The sequence below is a fragment of the Pithys albifrons genome, chromosome 2 (genome assembly GCF_047495875.1).
Source record: "Pithys albifrons albifrons isolate INPA30051 chromosome 2, PitAlb_v1, whole genome shotgun sequence".
Classification (NCBI taxonomy): Eukaryota; Metazoa; Chordata; class Aves; order Passeriformes; family Thamnophilidae; genus Pithys; species Pithys albifrons.
The window spans coordinates 71,749,216-71,772,350 of NC_092459.1; the positions used below are offsets into that span (position 1 = coordinate 71,749,216).

The 23,135-nt window shown below is 39.3% G+C and overlaps 1 protein-coding gene across 3 annotated transcripts; it reads right to left on the reverse strand.

The window, feature by feature from the left end:
- Positions 1-385: 385 nt before the first annotated feature.
- On the reverse strand, positions 386-21,522 carry RNASET2 (ribonuclease T2). 3 transcript variants are annotated; one of them, XM_071549436.1, is made up of 10 exons: positions 21,213-21,522; positions 16,976-17,080; positions 14,411-14,477; positions 10,844-10,899; positions 9,850-9,907; positions 9,017-9,087; positions 4,785-4,898; positions 2,603-2,648; positions 2,320-2,394; positions 386-741 (listed from the first exon to the last, which is right to left on the reverse strand). In XM_071549436.1, the coding sequence occupies exons 2-10, from the start codon at positions 17,062-17,064 to the stop codon at positions 550-552; spliced, it is 768 nt and encodes a 255-aa protein (XP_071405537.1). In that variant the 5' UTR covers positions 17,065-17,080; positions 21,213-21,522; the 3' UTR covers positions 386-549. The 3 variants fall into 3 exon arrangements, with proteins under 3 accessions (XP_071405537.1, XP_071405538.1, XP_071405539.1); XM_071549437.1 differs by lacking the exon at positions 21,213-21,522 and adding an exon at positions 18,181-18,280; XM_071549438.1 differs by lacking the exons at positions 16,976-17,080; positions 21,213-21,522 and adding an exon at positions 12,292-12,355.
- Positions 21,523-23,135: the final 1,613 nt, after the last annotated feature.

Sequence of the window (23,135 nt, forward strand, 5' to 3'; positions counted from 1 at the left end):
CACTTCACTAAGAAGTAATATGAAAGTTATCTTTGGTCGGCTGTGATCCCTGAATGAGGAAATGTTTAACACCTCAGAGGACATGGTCTCTGTTCAGTACTTCTGGAGAGCAAATTTATGCAAATATATGTGGGTATGTCTGGGAATAGACCTCCAGACAGGTTGCAAAGTTCTTTTTATTTACAGTATTTTCTTCTCAAGATGTCATCTCATCTCAGAAAGACAATCATCCTTTCTAAACAAAGAACTTCCCTGACTCATTGCTAAAAACCAAAAGTGGCTAAAGTCGTAGACTTAAGTGCAACTGAAACTAGGAAGTCACAGTTGTCTTTTGAACATTGACTCAAATCATAAGCAAGCCAAAAAATCCAGACAAAGCTGTAAATCAGATTCCGATCCCATTATGTGGACCATTCTCCTTTAATGGCAAAAGAACTGTGTTTTCCAGAAGAAATCTTTACAGTATGCCTGTGATACAGACAGGGGGCAGTAAGACTACAAGAGTTTGGTTTTCTTGCTGTTTAAAAAGGTTTTCAAACTCTTATGGCTTCATTGGTGATCTTGGACCTCTGAAGGGTAGTAGGTTGGAAGAGTATCATTGCATACAGACAACTCCTCAGTTCCAAGCTTCAAGTGAGCCTCCACTGGGTTGGATCCACCCTTCATCGATGTGCAGTTTCTTAGTTGCAGCTCTTTGGTGAAGCAGAATTCAATCTGGCCAATTGTCTGTACTTTTTCACCCTAGAAACATGAGGGATGAGATGGGGAGAAGGAAATAAATTAATTCTTCAGATACATTGCCCTATCTATAGACTACAATAGTGCTTATCTGTGTATTTGCCAGTTAAAAAATGTAAAGAGACATCCACTCTGAACAGCTTAGACTACATACTGTTGTTACTCAGTAACAATTGGAAAACTGCCTAACTAGTAAGCCTCACTGTGAAATGCTGTGACACAGATTATCTTGTCGTTTACTAAATCTGCAGAGAAGCTATTCACCTTCATGATGAGCAATGGCTAAACTCTGCGAATATTGAAGGGTACATGTGCCCTGAGAGGCACCCATCACCACCACCTCCTCACAGCTGGACAAGAACTGAGGAAAATAAAATTCTCAAAGAAATGAGAAAAGAAATTCAATTTTATATTAGCTTCTACTGGGAAGAATACAGAACCAAGCTGTCAAAATGACCAAAAATGTCATTTTTGGACTACAGGAGGGGTTAGAAAGAAAAATATTGTCCATGAATAAAGCAGGCAGGCTGGAGGCCTTTCATGTGGCAGAAAGATTACATGAAAATCCTCCTAAATGCTCAAGTCTAACAAAGTTTATGCAAAGACTGGTTTTGAAACAATTAAGCAGGACAAAAACCCATGTACAAGACAAAAGTAATTGTGGTGAGAGGGGTTTTTTTGTTAATTTGGGGTTTGTGTTGTTGGGGGTTTTGTTTGTTTTGGGTAGTGTTTTTTTTTTAAGAAACTTAAGAACAGCAAGTGTGTAATTATGTTTCAAATATTAAAGTACCTCCATCATGCACTTCAGGCATGGACAAGGCTGAAACTCTGAAAAGGGTTATCTTTAAATAACTGGGATGCGCTTTTTAATCTCTGTTACCCATTACCTTCAGACGTTACGCACAGGAGACAAAAGCTGTAAATTCACTTTCACATAACTGGAGCAGTATCCTGACTGTACTAAAAGCAATGGTAGAACTACAGTGAACAGAGCTAGAAACTGGGGTTTGCATTAGTTCTGTATTTCTTTAACATCAAGAGGTGGGTGATATTCAACTAATATTTCTTTGTTGCTTCAAGTAACTCACTCTTCTTGGCTTTAGTAAATTGCTATTAAGTTTTAGCAGTTGGAGTGGAACACACTAACCTACAGCAATACTTCTAGCATGGTGGTTACAGCATTCATGGAAGAGATGCAGGCTTAAGTCTTTTAAGACAAAGAGATTTCTAAACCCAGTGCTCCCACTTTCTTGGTAAGCACACTGACAGCAAAGTTAGTAGGTAAAGAGTGGACACTTCCTGAATAAACAATATTTCTGCATTAAGAAAAGACTGTGACAATGACTTAAGCTGAACTCAGTGGTGCAAGCATCTAAGCAATGTTTTTATGAACTCAATCCAAGAATCAAGCAGCAATTAAACTGCAAAGAGATGCATACACAAGGAAAACCTAGACCTAAGTTTCAACACTGAAGATTTTTTACTCTTATTTTTGCTTTTCTTTTTTTAAAAATGGTCTTAAAAAATTGGTTTTTTCCATTTTGCAAGTTTGGAGACTGATTGTTTGTTAGGGGTTTTTACCTCTTCTGGAGGAAGACATTGGATCTTGGGTGTTACACCATAAAATCTTGTAAGAGCTTCCTTTATAGCAGTCATCTGAAAAATTAAAAAGCTTATAGAGATTAGTAAGTCATGAGCACATCTTCCAACAGCTCCCACACTAGTTAAGCTCACACAAACTTTTAGAAAAAGTGAAACCTTAAAGAATTATTCAATTTTAAAAAGGTCACTTGTTTGATAGAAATTAGTTGACTGCAGCTGAAAAAAGTGTATGCACATGATTTCATAAAAAATTGCCTCTTACCTTGTAGTATGAACTGCTTGGCTTTATCCCAGCTTTCAAGAGACAACTGAAACAAAGGTAGAACATTTTTCCATGTTTTCTGCAAGCATACCTTCATAATCATTAGGTAAAACAGACAGTCTTAAGGAGAATTTGGCATTACAGTGATGAGGAGAAAGGGCAACTTGTCCTTCATTCTTTGCCAGGCCTAGAAAGGGTTCCCTTGTCTAAAAGTCCACTTCCCATCTAACTTGGCAGGGTCAAGAAGAACTCTCTCACTCATTTTAATCTGAAGAGCTGGGATAGTTGACTCTTCAGACATAGGTAGGGGAAAGGGACTTTCAGAGTGTTCCGTTCACTGTGAGGTAGGGCATTAAGTTTAATTGCCTCCTTTCCCCTGCCTTGAGACACCCCTGAGTTCCAGCCACCAGGAGGACACAGAGTCAGACTTGCGAGGCTGCTCTAGGCACAGAGCACACTGGGTGAGCAATATGGTATGTCAGTCTGGATCAACATTAATGTCAGGGCAGAAATGTTTCCTAATAGGTATTTTTTGAAAATTGTTCACATAAAAGAAATTACGTAATATGCAAGAACCTCTAGCCTGTATACCCCCTCCTTGGGATTCAGTCCTCAGAGGAGTCCACATTTCAAAGTTGACAAGACTCAGGACCCAATACATGATGAGTCTCTGAATCTCAGTTTCTTCTCTAAGGAGTGGGAATGGTCAGTATCTTGCAGGATTTAATCCATAAGTGCTGGCAATGCTCAACCCTTCCAAGGTCAGGTTCTGCACAGGGAAGATTTTACCCAATTGACTGTTTTTCATAGTCATTTTACACTGGATATAAGGAGGTTAATAAAATAGATGATGTTCTGTTAATTCTTACAGAAGCCTGCATGATGTCCTCTTTTAATTAATTTGCTTTGTGGAAACAATTTTTTAAATCACTAACATTAATTTTTCTCATTCAAGTTTAAATGAAATACAGTGAGAACACTGACAGTCTTTTTTCAGTAAAGATAGAATTCATTATATTCATTTTCACTATGGATAATAAGCTTTGAGCAATTAATTTCAACATGCTACAGTTTCTATTCTTTTGCAGTGTTGCACATGCTGATACAGAGTCACATAATCGGTCACTGTCCCATCTGTAAATGTTTTAGTCACACTATCACAGCTACTTAGGCAATTGACTTGGCAGACATTATTAATTTTAACACTACATATGACATACTCTGAAACACCGTGTCTAGAAAAATCTGCTTTTAAAAGACACCTACAAAAATGGAGGCGGGGGAAGAAAGACTTACTGCCTTTGTGCAGATGCAAACTAAATGAGACTTTGATTAGGAGATTTCTTGGACAAGACACTGACAGAACACAAGCAGGATTTTATTTGTTTTTTTGTTTTGTTGGGGTTTTTTTAAGGTATGTTTCTAAATACAAAACAATTTCCCCCCTCAGATACTGTCCTCATACAGACAGACAATCCATGGTCAACAAATCTAAGTCAAACATTCTCTCACTTATACCAAGCACTGAGGAAAGGATTCTAACCTTCTGGCATTCACCTGCAGCCAGAATTCATACATACAGTGCTCGGACAAGCCACAACATTCCCATCAAAATTTTGAATCTGAAATGACCAGTGCTTTGGAGCCATGAGGAGGAACCTGCCCATAAGACAAAACAAAAGCGTCATATTGGCATTGCTAGAAAGGACAGCAGAGGGCTGCCTGCAGCAACTGAACAAGGTTTTTCTTGCTGTTACCTCTCTGCCTTTTCCCAGGATGTTCTGCACGATTTTGCCTGCAGCTGGTCCTTTCCTCTAAGCAGATTACTGTCTTAAAAACAAATGTTTAGGCCTCAGTATGACTCAGAAATGTGGGGGACTTTATCACTTGATTTAGAAGCTTACAGGTACCACAGCTTTTGGCAGCAAGATACAGCCAATACAGCTTCTCAAAAATTCTACTGACTCACACTGTGTAAAATGATGCTGTGAAAGACAGCATTGGCTTACCAGACCCTGAAGTAACCAGGGACATGCTTCTCAAAGTATACAACCCTTACTCTGAACATCAGTACTAAAAATATCCCCTCTGTCATCAGATTTAGACTTTCATTTTAGGATAGATTTTAAACTTTTAGAAACTGTTTGAAATAAAAGGCAGACCACCGAGCTCATTTACATACCTGTTGAGATCAATTTGCTGGTAGAGTTCTAAGGCTTTACCAAAGTACTTTTTCTGAGAATTAAGGACCTCGAGTGAGGCTGCACAAGTGCCATGTTTGTCCCACTCATGTTTCCTATGACAGAAAAGCAAAATTTAAATTTTAGAAAACAGTATTTGCAGATGTATGTGCTGTTCAAGCTAGCCATTATACTTAAATCAAGTATCTGAAAGGCTACACATGGAAATAGACACTGCACACAAACAAAGCACACATGTAAAAAGCAAAATCAAGAAAGATTACTTCCCACCATTTTAAATAAAGCAACATCCATATACTTATGAAGTAAGTATGCATCATGCTCTTATGATACAAAGATTTCTCAGTATATTGCAAAGAGATTTTTGGAGGTCAAAATTGTAAGAATTTGCCTAGAAAACACCTCTAAATTTACTCTGCTTCAGTCAAGACTGAGGTCACTTCGTCTGTTCAGCCTGGAGAAGAGACTGAAGGGAGACCTCATTGCAGTATCAGCTTACTCTTAAGAGGAAGAGGAGGGGTAGACACTGATCTCTGTGGTGACCAGTGACAGGATCTGAGGAAATGGCCTGAAGTTGTGACAGGGGAAGTTTAGGTTAGAAAAAAGGTTCTTCGCCCAGAGGGTGGCTGGGCACTGGAACAGGCTCCCCAGGGCAACGGTCACAGCACCAAGCCTGACAGAGTTCAAGAAGCATTTGGACAACCTCTCAGACACATGGTGTGACTCTTTGGGATGGTCCAGTGCAGGGCTAAGGGTTGGACTTGATGATCCTTGTGGGTCCCTTTCAACTTGGCATATTCTGTGATTCTGTGAGTCTTTTATGTTAAGTGCACTTTCAAAACACAATCTTTTTAGAACTCAAAGGACTAAGCCTTATCCTGGTCCGAACAGTGACACTGCACAAGCTGCTAAAAACAAGACTTCAGCATTAACTATTACTTTGGCCTGTGGCAGTATTTTCATAGGCCTACTCTCAAGTCTTACTCTTAGTCCATCACCAGTTCCTCTAATAGCAAGGAAGAGAGTGCAAAAGAAAGAAATTCTTGCAATTTTATGGCAAACAAATTTAAATAGGACAAAAAATGGGAAAAAGCTAAAAACATATTTCTACCAATTCTAAAGTCTATGGAAAGACTAAACAGCATTATCTTTAATAAGAATGCCTGTGGATTTCAGGGCGGTGTCTTTTTTTTTTAATTCTTTCTTTTCAAATTTCAAATCACTCTTCAGTGTTACTTTATTTTGCAGCACAGCCATGTAAAAAAAAGGGTAAGAATAATTATGCAGATCCAGCTAATTCTGGCCAGTCAACACAGGGATATGAAATTTCAGCTTCACCTCTTCCTTTTAAAGGCAAACTGAAGCAGTTAGGAAATTAAGGAGCTGCAGATACCAGGGAATGACATAAAATAATTTGTTTAGAAATCAGAAGAATTCATGTGTCAATGTTACTCACTGAGACACACCTAGATCACAATAAGACAAGTCAATTCTACTTGTTGAGCCTCAGCTCACAGCTGGGTGGCATGCAGATGCAGAAAATAGCTGCCAGTGTTCATGAAGGCCACCACTTCTTGCACCATGACCTAGGCAGTAGCAAAGAGCACATATGCCTCCTGTCACTAACTTCACTGAATATTTTTTCTTCTTGTAGGACACAAGTGCTTTGGCAGGTACACAGCATGGGGCTTACAGCACTAGATTGGGTTCCACTAGGATACCATATTTTCTCTATGGTGCTTCTAAAAATAAATGTTACACTTGCATAGTTGAGAGACAAAGTCCTACAAATTAAGCCTTAGAGAGCTGTGGAAGTGCAAAGAAATGAAACTGGTACAACTCGGCTGTGTGGAAAACTTCAGATTTTGTTGCCTGTTCTACACAACAAGGACAAGGCTCCCCAAAGGAAAAAAGTCATGCAGATGTGACAATGTCAGGAGCATATCAGGTGGGTCCAAGGATTAGAGAAACCACCCAGCTCATTATTAGGGTAGGAACAAAGAAAGTCTGTAAAACACAGCTACAAATGCTGCCCACAAAATCCAAAAGATTGGGAACACCCAGCTGTCCTACAGGTTAAACATGGATTCTTTCTTCTATATCATATGTATATGTATAAACCAATCCTGAAGGGAATTCTCTTGCTTTAGAAATTTTACTTGGCAAAAAACCACATTAACTACTATATAAGGGATTGTTACAGTTAATTAGTTTTGAGATACAAAGCATACATTACTCTTTGTCCTATATTAAGGCATTTTATCCTGTCCAATGCAAACTCTTGGATGACAATTTTCACAGTTTGTAAGTTAACAAGGTGAACAGAGATGTGCAATTATCTTAACAGAAGTATCCGCAGCCATCCTAAAATCAGCAGAAAGATTCCTTACCTCCTCTTGTAAGCCATGGCTGCAGTTAGAGGTGAAGTCAGGAAGAAACAATGTTACACAATTAGAGTAGTCTTGGGAAAACCCGGATATGACATGCTAAAATGTTCAATATCCATTTTGCTTGTCACTGCTCGTGCCCTTTACCCAATTAAGATGCCTTTAGTTTACAACAACGAAAATTGTGAATAGTCACTTCCACTTTCAGATTCTCATTTCCACTGCAGTGGGATTTTTACACTATGGAGTTCTCATTTGTGTGGGGTTTTTTAAGTTTTAAGTGAACTGAAGAAAGACATACAGTGGGCCCTTACTGGCTTTCAACTGGCATAAAAGCTTGCACTTAAAATCTGCAGTTAACAGCTGCCAATCACAGTACACCTACAATAGGGAGTGAATTCCTCTGTCAATCAAAATATTAGTTACAGTGTTAGAACCTGGCTTCTGTATTTCTAATTATATTTCCAGGTTTTGAGATAAGTGTTATTTGCTAGCCTTGAACTGAAAGAGGAAAAATTTTGATTATGTCTATTCATAGCGGCTGCCTACCAACGTTCTTCTGGTAATAAAGTAAGGACTGCTATACATCTGGTTTTATGAACAGGTAAGTGGTCAGGGCACAGGAGGTGCTAGATTTATGACACATTTTTCTTATTCTAATTCCAGGAACAGTTTTAAGTGGCATAAATTTGTGCTACCACAGAAAGAAGCAGTCATTCTCTCCCTAGCACAGTGTAAGAAGAGAAGACTGGAGGGAGGAAAAAGTGAGACCACCACTTTTGTCAGTTACAATTTTAGGTTGCCGTAAGACACCTGTAGGACCAGTTTAAGTCTCTGAGGACAAGTGTCTTCTGTACAGCAAGGACAAGACTGGAAGAATTGCATATTCCCTTCAAAGCTTTTCTCTAGTGGTACAGGGAAGAAACAGTCATCCAATTAAAAGGAAAACTTACAGACACTTCTAGTTGAGATGGCTTTAAATGCTACTGCCTCTAGCTATGTGCTCTGCTTCTTATCTGATGTTACTACTTTCACTGTAGATTTGTAAAAACAAATTGCATATCCATACCTTGGTTGATGCAGCTCATGGCTCAGCATATTAACTTGCACGGCCACTGATTTTAGTTTAAAACAATGTACTCGAACCAAAGCCTTGCAAACTAAAGTACACCAATACTACTCTTTGGTCCAAGTGCCTGATGATTCAGAAGCAAAGAGAAACACAGCAAAAAAGGAAAAGAGTACTGTTGTTAAAGGAGATCAAAATCTCCTTCTCCCTTCCCATCAACTGAGCAGATCTATCTCCAAATAAATTCCCAGCTCTGATTTTAGGCTGCTAGAAAAGTATGTAAAAAGAGAGAATTCTGTAGGGACATGGCTAGGATGATACAGTGCATTCTATTTTTCTATTTCTTCTTCTATGAGGAAGCCTAAAAGGAAAGCTCTCTCAAAGCCAGCAACACAGTGAATCTAGCTAGGAAAGGAGATCTGGAAGCTCCTTCTGCAGCCAGCTGTGGCATCCCAGGAGTGCTACTGCTATTCAGATTTACTGTGTTGACAGCAGCTGTTTCTTCTCCTTGGGGACAAAGGGAGGAAATATTTTCTCCCTAAGTTTCGTTTTTCCAAAACCTCTGCCATTGCCCTCTCTTCAACAGCTTCATTTTACAAGAAAAAAGATATATATACTAAATGAGACTGTCAAGAAACACTGCTTCTGGACTCCTGAACACTGCTTCTCATGCACATCTCACCTGAAGAACTACTCAGATGGATTTTTTTATAAAATAATATCCCAAATGCTTTTTGGGCCTTTTTTTAATACTCACCAGAACTGGGTGCGATTCAGAGATGAATGAAGCACATCAGGCCAATAGTGTCTCATGTCCAACATAAGATCCTAAAAAAAATCACAATTAATAAATGTACCTGCAGTGTTGAAAAGCTATCTCTTACATAATCTACAAACATTGATACATTTCCTAGAACTGAAGTCTCATCTTTCAATACCCTCAACTAAAACATTTAGTTGCAGAAAAAGAAAAGGTCTTTTTCCCTCAATATTCTGAAAATGCTGTTGTTAGAGATAACAGATAGGTACACCTACCTAAATATCTGAATGCACTAATACTGACACACTGCCTCCAAGTAAGATTTTCCTTCAAGTGTCCCTGCAGAAGTTGTTCAAACATGCAGTTTTTCACATTTCTTGGCTCAAGTCTCTTATCCCCGTTTACAAGACATGAAGGAATTTTGTTGAATGAAATGGGGTTTTTTTAATCAAAAAGAGAACATAAAAGAACTAATGCCCTAGGAGAAAAAATACATAAACCTGTACTCTGAACTCTTATTTTTTGAGTTCTGGCTTTGCAGTTGGAAATGTAAAGAGAGGACATCAACTGACTGTAATTTCTTTCACTGTTCTTACTGTTTGCCACCATGTCCACAAAATCAAGTAGGCACAACCGCTAATGATCACAAACACTGCAACTTCAAGTAGTACCAGAAGCACCTAATGAATTTCTGGAGACCTTAAAAAGACATACGTCTCAGCTAATGTTACGAGTGATATATTACAAGTAAAAGATTTTGCAAGTCGGATATGCAAAACTAAATGCACTCAGCTCTGCTTAGTATGTCTGGTTTTTTATCAAATACATACCTTAATCTCAGTGACATTGAAATGCCATGTCCTATTACAGTCTTCACCTTTGTCTGGCCTGAGGAAGTGAAAAAAAAAGTGAAAAAAGATGTCTGCTGACTCACGAATGGTAACTAACAGCATTCTATTTTGTATCATTGGCCTGAATTTTAAATATTCAGGATTACAGCTGGAGAATTTACTTTAAAATGCAAGAAACCCATCAGAATCTACAGTGTTCTAGAAACAAAGTATTCAAGACATTAATTATGGCCAAAAGATTTCTCATGAAGAAGTTCCTTCTTTGGCCTTCTGGTCCCTCTCATTCTGTGTAAAAGCCAACCTGAGGTGTCAATGACCTGGAAGGGCCTTGCACATAATGCCACTGGTGGCACTAATGGTACTGACCTCTTCAACTGCTGCACTAGTTGAAGCTTCTGCAAGTATCACCGAGACACTCACTGGCAATCTGGACATAATGCTGTTCACTTTTCCAGAAGGCATAACTTAAACTCCTGTACTGATATTTTTTCATTTATTTGTCAGGAAAACTTTTGAATTGCTGCCATTGGCATCAGTTCCAGAGAGTTGATTCCTTTGAAGCAAATTAGTTTTTCCCATATTTCTGCAATATTTGTACTGAATTACGATAATTAAAGCCACGAGCGGTCATGAGATACTAACAGGTTCTGTATACTCAAAGAGAAAAAAAAAGGAGGGTAAGCTATACTTCCCTTTCTGTGTGAGAATATTACCGAGTGTATAAGGAAATGTATAAATAAAATACTCATGTGGCAAGAGGATTTCAGAAACTCAGTGAGTCATGAGATACAGAAGTATATTTCATTTTTGTGCCAAACCACAGGGTTTTGATTTTGAAGGAATCATAAGAACAGATAGTTTAAGACCTCAAAAAACCCAAACAAAACAAAAATCCCCCACAAGCCACTAAACATCCTGGCACAAAACTTGCTTTTCCTTTCCAGGCTGAAATAAAAACACTCTATGATCATACCACAGTCCATGGATTGTCCAGTACTTTGGAGGGTCTTGACAATCATTAGCACTCATCTGTAGAAAAAAAAAACCAGAACATTTGTTATATGTGTCCAGGAATAATGGTTTAGAGAGGAAAATAAAACCTCATTGACTCACAGCCCAAGGTTCTAGTGAGCCATGAGAACTTTGACTGGCCATATAAGAAACTGGAGCACCCCAGTTACTTGAAGCTGTCATTGATTATGCCACTTAGCAGAGACCAACTGGCACTAAAATTTTGAAGCAGATCAAGTGAATACCAGGAGCATGAATACAACATCCTGAACTGTGTAAAAAGACAAAGGACAGGTTCTGAGGTAATAGAAAAAAGTCTGGTCCATGCTAATTGAATGGAGCTTTATCTGCATTTATGATATTCCAGGTGGCATCTCTCTGTATTTTCCTTATCAGATCTTTTCAAAAAGCGTAGAGCCATTAAAATGAAAAACATCAAAATAGAAAAGCACAAAACTTTTTTAAGCATTCAGGATTAGTTTTGTTGTTATATTAAGAGGAAAACATACAAAGAAGAGATTAAATAGGTTGCTTAAGCCAAGTAAAATGACTAGAATTTACTTTTTAAGTATTTTGACTTGAGGGACAAAAGAATGGAGAGAAGAGGAAAGAATTAAATACATTCCTACAAAAACAACAACATAAAAAGGCCCAAATCAAAACTGTTAATAATGCATGAGAAATAGCCTACACATTAACTATTGTTTAGAGTAGAAACATATTCCTGAACAAAACAAAATAGAAGAAAAAAACAACAAGTTCATACGTCAGGAAATACCATTACAGCATTTTCCCAGATTATTCTGTTTAGTAACTATGGATCTTTTTAGTAAACACTTTCTGCCATTAACTAAAAACCTTCTGAGACTTTCTTTCCCCATAATAATAGCTTTCCTTTTAGGCTCTGCATCCTGTCTTAATTATGTTACGATGCCTTTCATGTGATGCCAGAGAAAGAGCAGAATGTAGAGAAGAGGAAAGACAGGCCTGTAATCTCATTAATTGCCTTCCACATGCCACAGACCTGTGGCAGCAAATCTGCAAGCTCTGCAAGACTGTCTTGTTCTGTGTCCATTTCCTTCCTCTCCACTCTTGCCACCAACAATAGAAGCAATTAAACCCAGCAACAGCTTTTTGTCCTGAAAGGAGTATTTTGAACAAACACACACTTCAAACTTCTCAACAATATTGCTCCTGTCATGACAAAAGCTTTCGGGAGTTGATTGAGTTTGGCTATGTAGCTCAAAATACAGCAAATTAATGGCCAGCAGCCTGCTCAACTGAGGGTGGCAACAAGAACACTGCAACTGTGCTCCTTATCCAATCTTTAACTGCAGTTCTCAGACATGCTAACAGAAAACCTAGAGTATTTTAATTTTGGAATTAGTTCTCCCCTATGAAGGCACTGACCTTATTTGCAGTTTTTTCAACACATTTCATCAGGCTCCTGGTGTTACTCGGTGTGCTGGCAGATCTGAGAGGTCAATGCAACTTAAAACATTGTTAGTTCATGCCTTGCATGCTTTGGCCAGCTTTACTCATCCTCCTTTTTAATACTCGCCTTAGTATTTTTCTAATGTTCATTTCAAATCAATACCATAAATCAAGCAAATGCTAGACTGAAAAGCTGGTTACAGCCTGCTTCTGCAAAAAAACGTCTTGTCAGCCTTCCTGTTTATCATATACTGATTGCTGGAGGATTAATTCTAACTCTGGCAACCACTGACTTGAAACAAGGGTAAAATATGTATTTTCAAGGAGGCACTGGACCTCAGAAAGCCTTATATATCTAGATCAATTTTTAAAAGGAGCATTGTTTTCTCCTATTTTAAAGTACTATGATAATAAAACCAATACAAATTAACAAAACAGTTATCATATATAAATATGCCAAATATGCAGAAGAATCTATGTTCCTGAAAAAAAGCCCAGAGCTGAATTTAGGAACTGCTCTTATGTAACAAAAAGAAAGCTGTTACAGAAGTACAGTTGAGATTCTGTTTCTTCATAGGACTCAGTGATGTGAAACTGGGAAAAAAAGTCAACCAATGTGATTTTAATTTCAATTTTTCTTCACTTCTTTGAATGGTTCTGTCCACCTCTTACTACACAAGATCTTAAGGAATTGACAAAATATGAGAATGCCTACACTTTCTGATGCTCAATGTCTTTAATTATTCATTACAATTTCATGGAAAGGTTATAAAAGTTATCTGTCAATTAACCAACAGCACCACCCTGGAATTAAGGGGAGTAGTCAGCATAAATATACAGTGGGAAAGCTGGTTGGTATGGGTTTGGTTGGTTGGTTGATGTCTTTTTTTTTTTTAATTGTTGACATCTCATTCATGTAACCAAGTCACTGGAACTGACTGAACACTCACTTGCGCCAAGCACTACAAATTCTTGAACACTGACATCTCTCCTTGAAGTCAGTAACAGTGATGTTTAATCAACAGAAAATCAGACATAAATTGCATCAGATTGGTCTTTATTTCCCCTCAAAAACAAGCAAGCAAAAAAACTCCACAGGTCTTGGTCTTCAGCCTCAGTCAGTCACACACATCTGAGTTTTGTTGCTGACACTTGCCGTCCACATTTAAGTAATATAAAGTACACCTACTCTTCCTCAGGTATTTAGGCAACATGTGACTTTTGCTGCTACTGCTTTCACATGTATTTCCAGAAATAGGAATACAAAAAGTACTACAAAACATAAGACTCTAATATTGTAATAAATAAGCATAAGACACCTTTTTGGCTCAAGTCATTTCTCCGAAATTGAAACTTCTCTATTATCCACCAAGTTCTTCATCATTCAGTTAGTAAATCTGATCATGTCTTTTATTTGGAAGTATAGCATATTTTTAACTTGAGAAGAGGCCTTTGAGTATTTCCAGCATAGCAAAAGTGTTCTACTTATTAGATACTAATAGGCATTTAATAGCAAAAAGGACATAAGTAGTACACCTCTTAGCTGTGCTTTTGGCAGACACAGGCTGGGTTTCATTTTTGGTTCCCACACTTCAAATATCGAAAAAAACCGCAGAAATACTCAGACACCTGTCACAACAGGTTTATACCCCTCTTTTTCCTGATTGAATTAATACTTGATGACATCATTGAAATACTGGAGCCAACATTACAAAACTGAAAGACTTACTGTGCAGCAGACACTTCAAGCAGTGATCTGCTGTCTTCAGTCAAACAAGGCAGGCAAGTCTGGTGAAAGTCTGGGATTAAGTTTACAAGTAGCAAGATGCCACAAATTATGTAGCAACCTTAGCATGAAGTATGTCCTACACTGACTACTGTCTGTAACACACCACAGTCTTGTCCTGTTTACAACAGCTCTGGAGTGCAGGGCAAGTAGGAAAAGTTGCACCAAGATCAGCAAAAGCCTTCACAAAGATACTGGGGCGTAAACAAGATTAAATGCTTAAAGTGCTTTATTCATTCTGTTTCCACACACTTATTGTCCAAGGCTACCTTTGTTAGGATAAAAGATAATAAAACACGAAAATCTCACCTTACATACAGTCACTGGCCAATGATGAGCAAGATACAGCTTTTTCCAGGTATGAGGGTGGTTGTCACTGAAGAAAGACAAATATTTTTTTATCTCAAGCATTTTAAAACAAGGATCAGCTTCAGGCAGTAGCACAAGGCTTACTAGTATCACACAAGGATTTTAGATTTGGTTGTTGTTTATAGCTTCTATTGCAGTATTTGAGAACTCCAAACACAAACTAACAAATCACAGAGAAATAACATATTTAGAAACATGCTAATACCTACCATTGTTAAACAAATTCTCCTTCTGGCACCCTATCTCCATATGCTTTCCATTTCTTAAATATGGAATAAATACATTCTTCTGTTATATATTTAGGAGAGCACTTACTGGCATGCTTTTACAACAATAATTAATTTTTTTTTAGAAAAGATGTCTTTGTTTAGGATGTCAAGAATCTTCTAATTATTCCTGATAGGCATATTATCCGAAAAGAAAAGTGCACAACCTTCTTGCAACTGTAACTGCTCTTCTAGAAAAGAAATATTACAACCAACTGCAAACAATGCAGTTGATGCTGCAGGAGATGCAATTAGATCTTGTGTCTCCAAACTTTTAGATTACAAAACAAAAAATCAGAACACAAGGTAAAGTACAAACCATAAATCTGAAAAATGCTGACTTTCTCAGTTTATAGACATTTAATTCAAAGAGTACATTTTTAAATGCTTACTAAAAATTAAGTAGTTTTGACACATTTAATAAATGATCAAACTATGACAAAGTCTTATGGTTACCTACAACAGAACTAAAGGAGTATTGCTTATTTTACAAGAGCATGTCTGTTCAACGCCTCTAAGAATGGAAGTTCTTCAACTCACAGAAGCATCAGTACTACCCGATTCCTAACAGAGGTTAAAAAAAAAGCTTCAAAAACTAGTTCAAATAGTGCTGGAAGCCTGTATCATGCCATTTCTACAGAGGCATTTTCCAACAGTTTGGAGCAGACCTATTCTGGTTAAACTAGAAGTAAGCAAAAAGCCTGTTACATCATACACTAGAGCAGATATATTCAGCTACTAAGCAACCACAAAAAGCGATTAAACAGAACAAATGGGAAAAATCAACAGAACGGTAAATTGCTCAAACTGATAGCATTATGTGCACAACTGCCAAAATAAACTATTATTCTCTGGAAGCTAATAGCCACATGTCTGTCATTAGTTCTTGCCAGCAGTCATACTAAAAAAACCCCAAAAAATAAAAAGAGGGAAGGCTAATTCTTAACGTGAGAGAGTAGGAAGGCTCCCATGTTACATCACTTCTCAATTTTTTTCCTCTAGTTTTGCTACTTTGGAATGGCCACATTTTCTCTTAAGCATTCGCATGTACCTGTGCTTTTTAAATATTTAGGAGAATAGATCTGGAACTGACCAGGCATAACCACAATGAAAACTATTAACACTTCTATCTGGGTCTTCAGTGTTGCTGTGGAAACCTGAATAGAGGAATTCCCCTATATTGCAGAGCAGTTATTTTCCTTGCTTTAAAGAAATCCTTGCTTAGGAAATATCTTCCATTAGATCTTGCATCTGTAGTTGAAATAGCAGCTGAACTTCTGCAATGCTAATCACGCCAAAACAAGTTCTCCTAGAACACACAGAGGTCAGAAAACAGAGGAAGTTTTAGAAACTTTATCTCAGAACTGGTATCCAAGGAAAGCCATTTTCAATATTTATCCAGCTCCAGAGGTATCTCCCTTTCTTTTGACCTCAGTTATCTTGCTCTGTGAAGTTCAGGAATGTGCTTCTAGAGCTGCCTCTGTCGTCAAGATGCCCAAGCCACAGCCTAAGTGTCTCAGCTACCAATGTAGCCGTTACAAGAAGTTCAGCACTGACCTGAGCACTCTCAACCATGCTCTTCCCAAAGCATTGAAAAGAAGGGGAAAAGTTTACTTCCTCATACAATGCAATAGGAATTTGAGCTTTTACCACACAAGGGTGTGATGTGGAGCGTGATTACCCTCATGGCCCATTGGTATTCAAAGCTCAGACTTTGTCAAGTGCAACAACCACCAAAAGGCTGTGCAGCACTGATTCAACCTCAGTTGGAATGCCATAGGAAAAGGAATTTTAAGTTAGTGGAACTGAGAAAATATCAAGGAAGAAGAGATATATGAAAAAGTATACAGTGCAACAGTTGGTGCGATTCATGCCATAGGGATGATTACAGGTTTTTTTGTTATAGGTCTCAACAATATTTCTGATTTTTGCCATTACTATAACCACAAGTCTACATGATTCATTTAAAACAAGATTACACAAGTTTTAAGGGCAACAAATGTAATTCAAGTTTCTCTCTTTTTTTCCGGCTGACACAGTAATAAATGTAAAGGTTTTCTGAGGCATGATCCCTGCTCCTCCAGTTAATGTAGATGCCTTATTTTAACAGTCACCTAAGGGAAGAAAAACACATCAAAAATAGTACATAATAACAAAACTTACCTCATTAGAAGTTAAACTATTTTGATATGCACTTAAGAATGAGCTAATAAACATTTATTTTCAAAGCATAACTTACCTTTGAGCGAATTTATCTGAAGTACACCAACAACAGAGTGTCATAGAAAACCAACCCAGAATCCAGTAGCGCAGCTTTACAGGTTTCATTTTGTTAGTCAGATAGCTGTAAAAAGGTGTTAAAAGAAGAAATCTGTTACTTATCTAATGCACTTAAACATTAAAATGCAGAAAAACACTTCTATCTCAGAAACACCAGGTTAACAGTAACTCTAGACTAGATTTACAACAATCAGTAAAATGGGGAACTCACAGAATCACAGAATATGCAGACTTGGAGGGGACCCACAAGGAACATCAAGTCCAACTCTTAGCCCTGCACAGGACCATCCCCAAGAGTCACACCATGTGCCCAGGAGTATCTCTTTCAAGGCTGTACCTGATTCCTCAGCTTGTATGCTTATTTTCATAAACTAATGGCATAAAGGACGAGGTCACTGTTTCCTTTTTTCCTTTACTTGCGTAGTCTGAATACAGCACTTTCCAATAAACAGAGATACATAAATCTTTTACTCAACAGCACTTTATGCAATTTAAGACTCTACCTGTGGTCAGCTCAAATGCCCAAAGTGATTCATTAAAGAAACTTTGAGCTTAACATTGAATATTCATGTTGTATTGAAAAAGGCTGATATGAGAAACTCACAGGAAGCCAAATATGATGTCCTAAGACTAAATTCTCTCTAAATGCCAGTTGACTACTAAACTGGTATTAAAAAAAATTGCTAGAACAAGATCAGTTTCTGTTCCTATTATAAATCTGAGATAATTTCTATGAAACCATCCACAATTTGCCTACTACCTCATGAACCTTAAAATCAGGGAATATAAAACAAATTAAGTTAACCTTCACCAACAGAAGAACTTTGACTTGGCACAGGTCAAAAAAACCCAACTGTCTCCTGTATCCACCAGTCATTTCATAATATTTCAAATGCTACCTCCTAGAAACAGATGTACATGCAGTTTTAAAGCCTCACCGAACCTACTTTCCAACCTTCTCAAAATGACAACCCTAAAAAAGCACTACAAAACACCGCATGTAAACTATGTGACCTTTCTACACAAGTCATATCCTTTTTTCTATGAAGATTTTTTTAAAATTCATCCTTATAACAGTCAAAATAAAGCCTGTTTTGCCACCACTGAAGACATTTTTGATTCAGCTATTAAAGCTAACTTAAGAAAACCCAGGGTCATTCTTACCCACAGCTCCTTACAAGCAAGAGTCCATTTGCCACTGTTGTTGTGTGGCTCTGGACCCAGCTTGCCCCAAGCCCTCACCGCAGTTCCGCAAATGCTGCTGCAGAGCTGACAGCAAAGAGGCAGCCTCCCAGCTTGCAAAATGTGTGATTTCAAAACTCCATGAGGGGTTTAGGCAACAAGGGTAACCACTATCCAGCTAAATTTATCATAAGGTTTTGCTAAATTGTGAAGAAACTAACACTTTTAAGACGTTCTTCTATTTCATACATGAATGCCTCTCTAATTTTTAATACATTATCAAGGTACTCGGTCTAACAGAAGATAATAGAAGATAAATACTAGTTGCCAACTGTTAATTTTCTGATCATTCGGAGTGTGCTATTGTATAGAAAAGCAATCAATAATGTAGAACTAATCTGTATCAGAAGCTAGTCTAATCACAATATATAAACTGTATTAAAGAAATTAATATATTCATACAGTGTACAAAAAAGTCTCAGGTAAATAATTAACTGCTGGGTATCCAATTTCCTCAAGAGTTCTGCATTTTAAGTGATCTCAAGTCTTATCACTTGAACAGCAGGAATTAATGATGTGATATTCTGCCTCATAGATCTGATGTAATGACTTCATCTGCTGTTATTTTTGAGAAAACCAACCATGCAAGACTACTTTTCTGCATGATAAACTGTGCACCCAAAATAAAACACTGAGAGATGCAAGGAGTAAGATCCTGTAAGATTAATGTACAATTCTGCCCTACCTATAAAAAGCAGAAAGTACCACTTAAAAGACAGTAACACCACACATCGCTAAAATAACGCTGCACTGTACAATAGTGCAGAAAAATAACACCTTAAGGAAATAGATTATGAAAGGAAAATGAACCAGCAAGCATTATGGCACTGCTTTTGTAAACTGGTATGAGTTAAGTTGGCAGGCAGAAAGAAACTTTTTTCTAGTGACTAAGTTGCAAAATAAGCATCAAGGCAATTACCTCTCTCTCATACAACTCTTAGACTTGATCAAATAACAACCAGGAAGAGAGGGAGCTTCAAAAACTGCTGCTATCAGAACAGAGGAATATGCTGATTTGTTCTGCATATTGCTCTGCAGTCTGGAGCCAGAACATAAGGGCAACAGAGACAGTGAGCAGATTTGAAAAGCTCTCTGCTCTCTAATTTTTTTTCCACTGATAAACACCATCTGAACTCTCTCTAAGGCTTTAGCTCAGAACACAATACTGCAGCTGCCACAACACTACCATGACAAACTGAATGATTTACTGAAACTGACCTTCTATTCGTCTGTGACATTGATGGTGAAAGGTGAAAAGTGCACCAATCTCACCTGAAAAGACCCAAATGATGCACATTTGAGGAAATACATATCCAAATGAGAACTGTATTAACAACTAAATTGTATGAAGCATATCTGCTTTTAATAAAAACTGCTTCTGTTTACCAAAAATTACACTAGATTACCAATTCCACAAATAAAAAAAGGAATAGATTTAACAAATCACACCAACTCCTCTCTAATAAGAAACTGAGATTTCATATTATGAAAGTCAGTTATTTAAAAAACCCTCATGTTGTTCCAAAAGACTTCATAATGAAGAAAATTTAAAACTTCAAAATGAAACCTGCACACATACATAAAATTATGATTTGAAACTAGACTAACAATTCGTTTTCATTATGGATAAAATTCCAAAGAGTAAGAATAGCTTTGGGACGACTCTTTGTTTTCAATACCTGGAATAGGAATGCACAACACGACTGTATGTGTGTCTCTGTGTGTGTTAGCAACCCAGTCAGGACAAGGTCACTTTCAGCTATGTTAGCATCATGCCATGCTGTTATCAACATTATCTGCCCGGGTTTATCAGAGATTTGGGTGAAGCTGTAATAAAGTGAGGAAATCTTTCTTCAACACATTCACTACAGTTTGAATTCTAATATACCATCTTGAGAGGACTCCTGACATTGCACATGCTTCTTTCAGACACTAGCGACCTATATTCTACTTCCTTATTTTCTTTTTTTCAACAACTATCTTGACTATATAAACTTTATATTTTTATTTTGAGACATATAAAATTATATAAAATTTATATAAAATTTCCTGATTTATATAAAATTTCCTGATCTTCACTTTCATACAGCATATAGAATCAGAATAGAGAAGAGGCTGCAGAAGAGCACTCAAGCATTACCAGAGGACTCCCAAGGCCACCACACAGCACGCAACCCTGCTAAATGCTGGCAACAATGTCCAGGGATAAGATCTAGGACAGCTGCTAACCTGGCATCAAAAGGCACGAAAATGAACACTCAAGGTTTTGGTAGCATCCCAAACAAGGCAGCGCGCCCTGCCTCTGCCACAACGAGTTAGACAAGCCAAGTCACAACGCTGTATACCAGAAGCATTAATTTAATTTAGTAACAAGGCTCTTAGCTCTCCGGCAGCCTTTATCTTCACAGTCCACTCCTAGTTAACCATTCATCCCAAGCCCGAGTGACAGCCTCAGAAATTACAAAAAGCACTTTCTCAGAAGCAAAGCTCACATCCTCTGCCACAGAAAGCTTTTCAGCATTACTTCCTCACTACTCCTCTGGCAAAGCACAGCTCAGGGCAGCCCTCGCCCCCGCAGGGTTTCAGCAGCTGCCCGGGGAAGTCCCGAAGGCGGCGGCACCTCGCTCTGCTGCCAACAAACAAACACACACACTGCTCTGCTCTTGCCACCGATACGAGATGTGGCTTCCCGACACCATAAAGCGCCTGCTCCACAACACTACAGAGGCGTCTTCCCAAATTATAAACAAACCCCGAGCACCGGAAGCGGGATGCCTACAGGCGACAGGTGGATGCCAAAGCTGATGCCAAGTGTGAAAACTATTAAGTTTTTCCCAGTTTTGGGAAATGCTGCCATTCCTTCGGCTGACTATCGATTTGCTACACAGGGAATTTAAAGCATAAGAAATTAAACCTAACAGGGTGTAAGCCCGTCCCAGGCCCGTAAGTCCCACCTAACTTCGCGCAAGTCGACGATCTCCCTGGTCTCCTCCACGGGCAGAAGAGTCTCCACAGACAGACAGACAGACCACCTGCTCCCACCGGCTGCTCCCACGGCAGGGCCGGAAGATGGAGCAGCAGGGGGGCCGGAGCAGGGAGCCTCTCAAACCCGACCTTCGCTGCCTCGGGTTCAGGCTCCCCTGCAACCTCAGTCCCGGCTGCGCGGCCCTGCCCGGCACCCACGGGTCCACGTTACCCCCTGCGCTGCTCCGACCCCGCCGGCCCGGAGCTCCCTGCGGCCCGCGCCCAGCCCCGCCCCGGGGGCGGGCGGGAGGCCGGCGGGGAGCGGGACCGCCTCCTGAGGCCTGCCCGCGCCGTGCCCGGGTCTCCGGACCCCCAGATCCGGGGTTCGGGGGCGGCATTCCCGCGGAATCCCCTGGGAATCCCCGCGAGCAGCCGGGAGCCCTGGGAGCGGGCCTGGATGATTGCAGCCGAGACGCGTGGCTGCGGAAGACGTAATTTATGTGCGTGGTTTTGCTCATCCTGCTGTATTGGTTGGTACTCCTTTGGCGTATTCTAAGTTTTAATTGTAATTGGTTTCCTACTGAGAATTTGTGCGGCACAGAGGTCTTTCGAAAGTGTATGTATGTATGGCCAAACTTCGCGAACGCAGATTGGGCAGGGCTCTCCCCACATGGGTGTGCCCTTCCAGCCTGCGCAGTGGATTTTTAAGGTGAGGCACAGCGTGTGCAGAACTGGCCCCACCGTTTAAGTCCTGAGGGTCCATCTGCCATGGCCGAGTGAGGTTGGACAGTGACAAGTGAAGTCCTCAGGACTAGAACCTACAGCCCCTCGTATTCCCAGGAGGTCTTCCATCCAAGTACTAACCGGGGCTGACCCTGCTGAGCATCCGAAATCTGACAGGATCGGATAGCAGGGAGACATTGAACTGCCAGAGGGCGGTCCCCACTGAGACTCCAACTCATGACCCTGGGATTCGGAGTCCGGAGTGCTCTCCTTTACACCACAGGACTGCCCCTCAAGACTGTAATGAGGACTCTTATGTGGGAGACTCCTGACTAAGGCAAGCCCGGGAAGGGGAACAGAGGAATGCTGACACCGGCGTTTGTGGCGTCCTTCTCCAAAAGAAAGTTTGGAAAGGGATCACTTGTGTTTGAAAACGGGGAAGTTTCTGAGGAAGGAGGCCCAAGGGATGAGTCATGAATGTCCCAGGCGGGATTTGGTTCACTGTTTTCTCAGTGCCGTGGTGAACTATGAAACATATTCTGACCCCTTTTTCTCTTCCAATGTGTGAATCGTAAATAGAAAGTGTGATTATTAATTACTGCTGTATAGTTTTGAAGCAGGGGGATATGTCACAGCCGTCCTCTGTTAGTTTGCTTCAGAAATATGTGGGCAGATCTGCTTCCACAAGCAAAACAACATTTGTTTTAAACAGATTAATTCCAGTCTTTGTAATAAGGTCTTTGTTTCAAGTCTCGGTTTTATTCACTGGTAAATTTTTTTTAATTATGTTTACACATTTATACCATAAGAAGGAGGATGAGGCAAAATTAATTTCTTTGCCCACCTTTCTGTGGAGACATGAAAATGTTGTGCTGGATGGAATGAGTGATCCATCTCCTATTTTCTCTGACAGTGTCAAAGAGGTATCACAAGTTTCAGAAATTTTGTTGAAAAGTTAAAAATAGTAAAGCTGTTGGCACAGGTCTGTGTATGCAGCACTGCTCCTCCATCACGGCTCCATCTGGCACTGAATTCTTTGGCACTGCCCATGAAGAGTCAGTAGGTATGGACACCGAGTGTTTCTCTCAGCCTTTCTCTTTGCAGACTAGAGGTGAAAAGAGTGGGCTGTGCTGCACATGCATTCTGACTTGCAAGGTCTTCAGCTCCAATGTGTATGCTGTATCGAGGTG

What these genes read in the sequence shown, in the direction of transcription:
- RNASET2 (XM_071549436.1), bottom strand. Translation starts at nt 17,064, where the DNA reads ATGAAACCTGTAAAGCTGCGCTACTGGATTCTGGGTTGGTTTTCTATG. An exon ending in TCAATGTCACTGAGATTAAG is followed by an intron (nt 9,088 to 9,849) that starts GTATGTATTTGA and finishes GATTTTTTTTAG; the next exon opens with GATCTTATGTTGGACATGAG. An exon ending in CAGCAAATTGATCTCAACAG is followed by an intron (nt 2,649 to 4,784) that starts GTATGTAAATGA and finishes CCTTTGTTTCAG; the next exon opens with TTGTCTCTTGAAAGCTGGGA.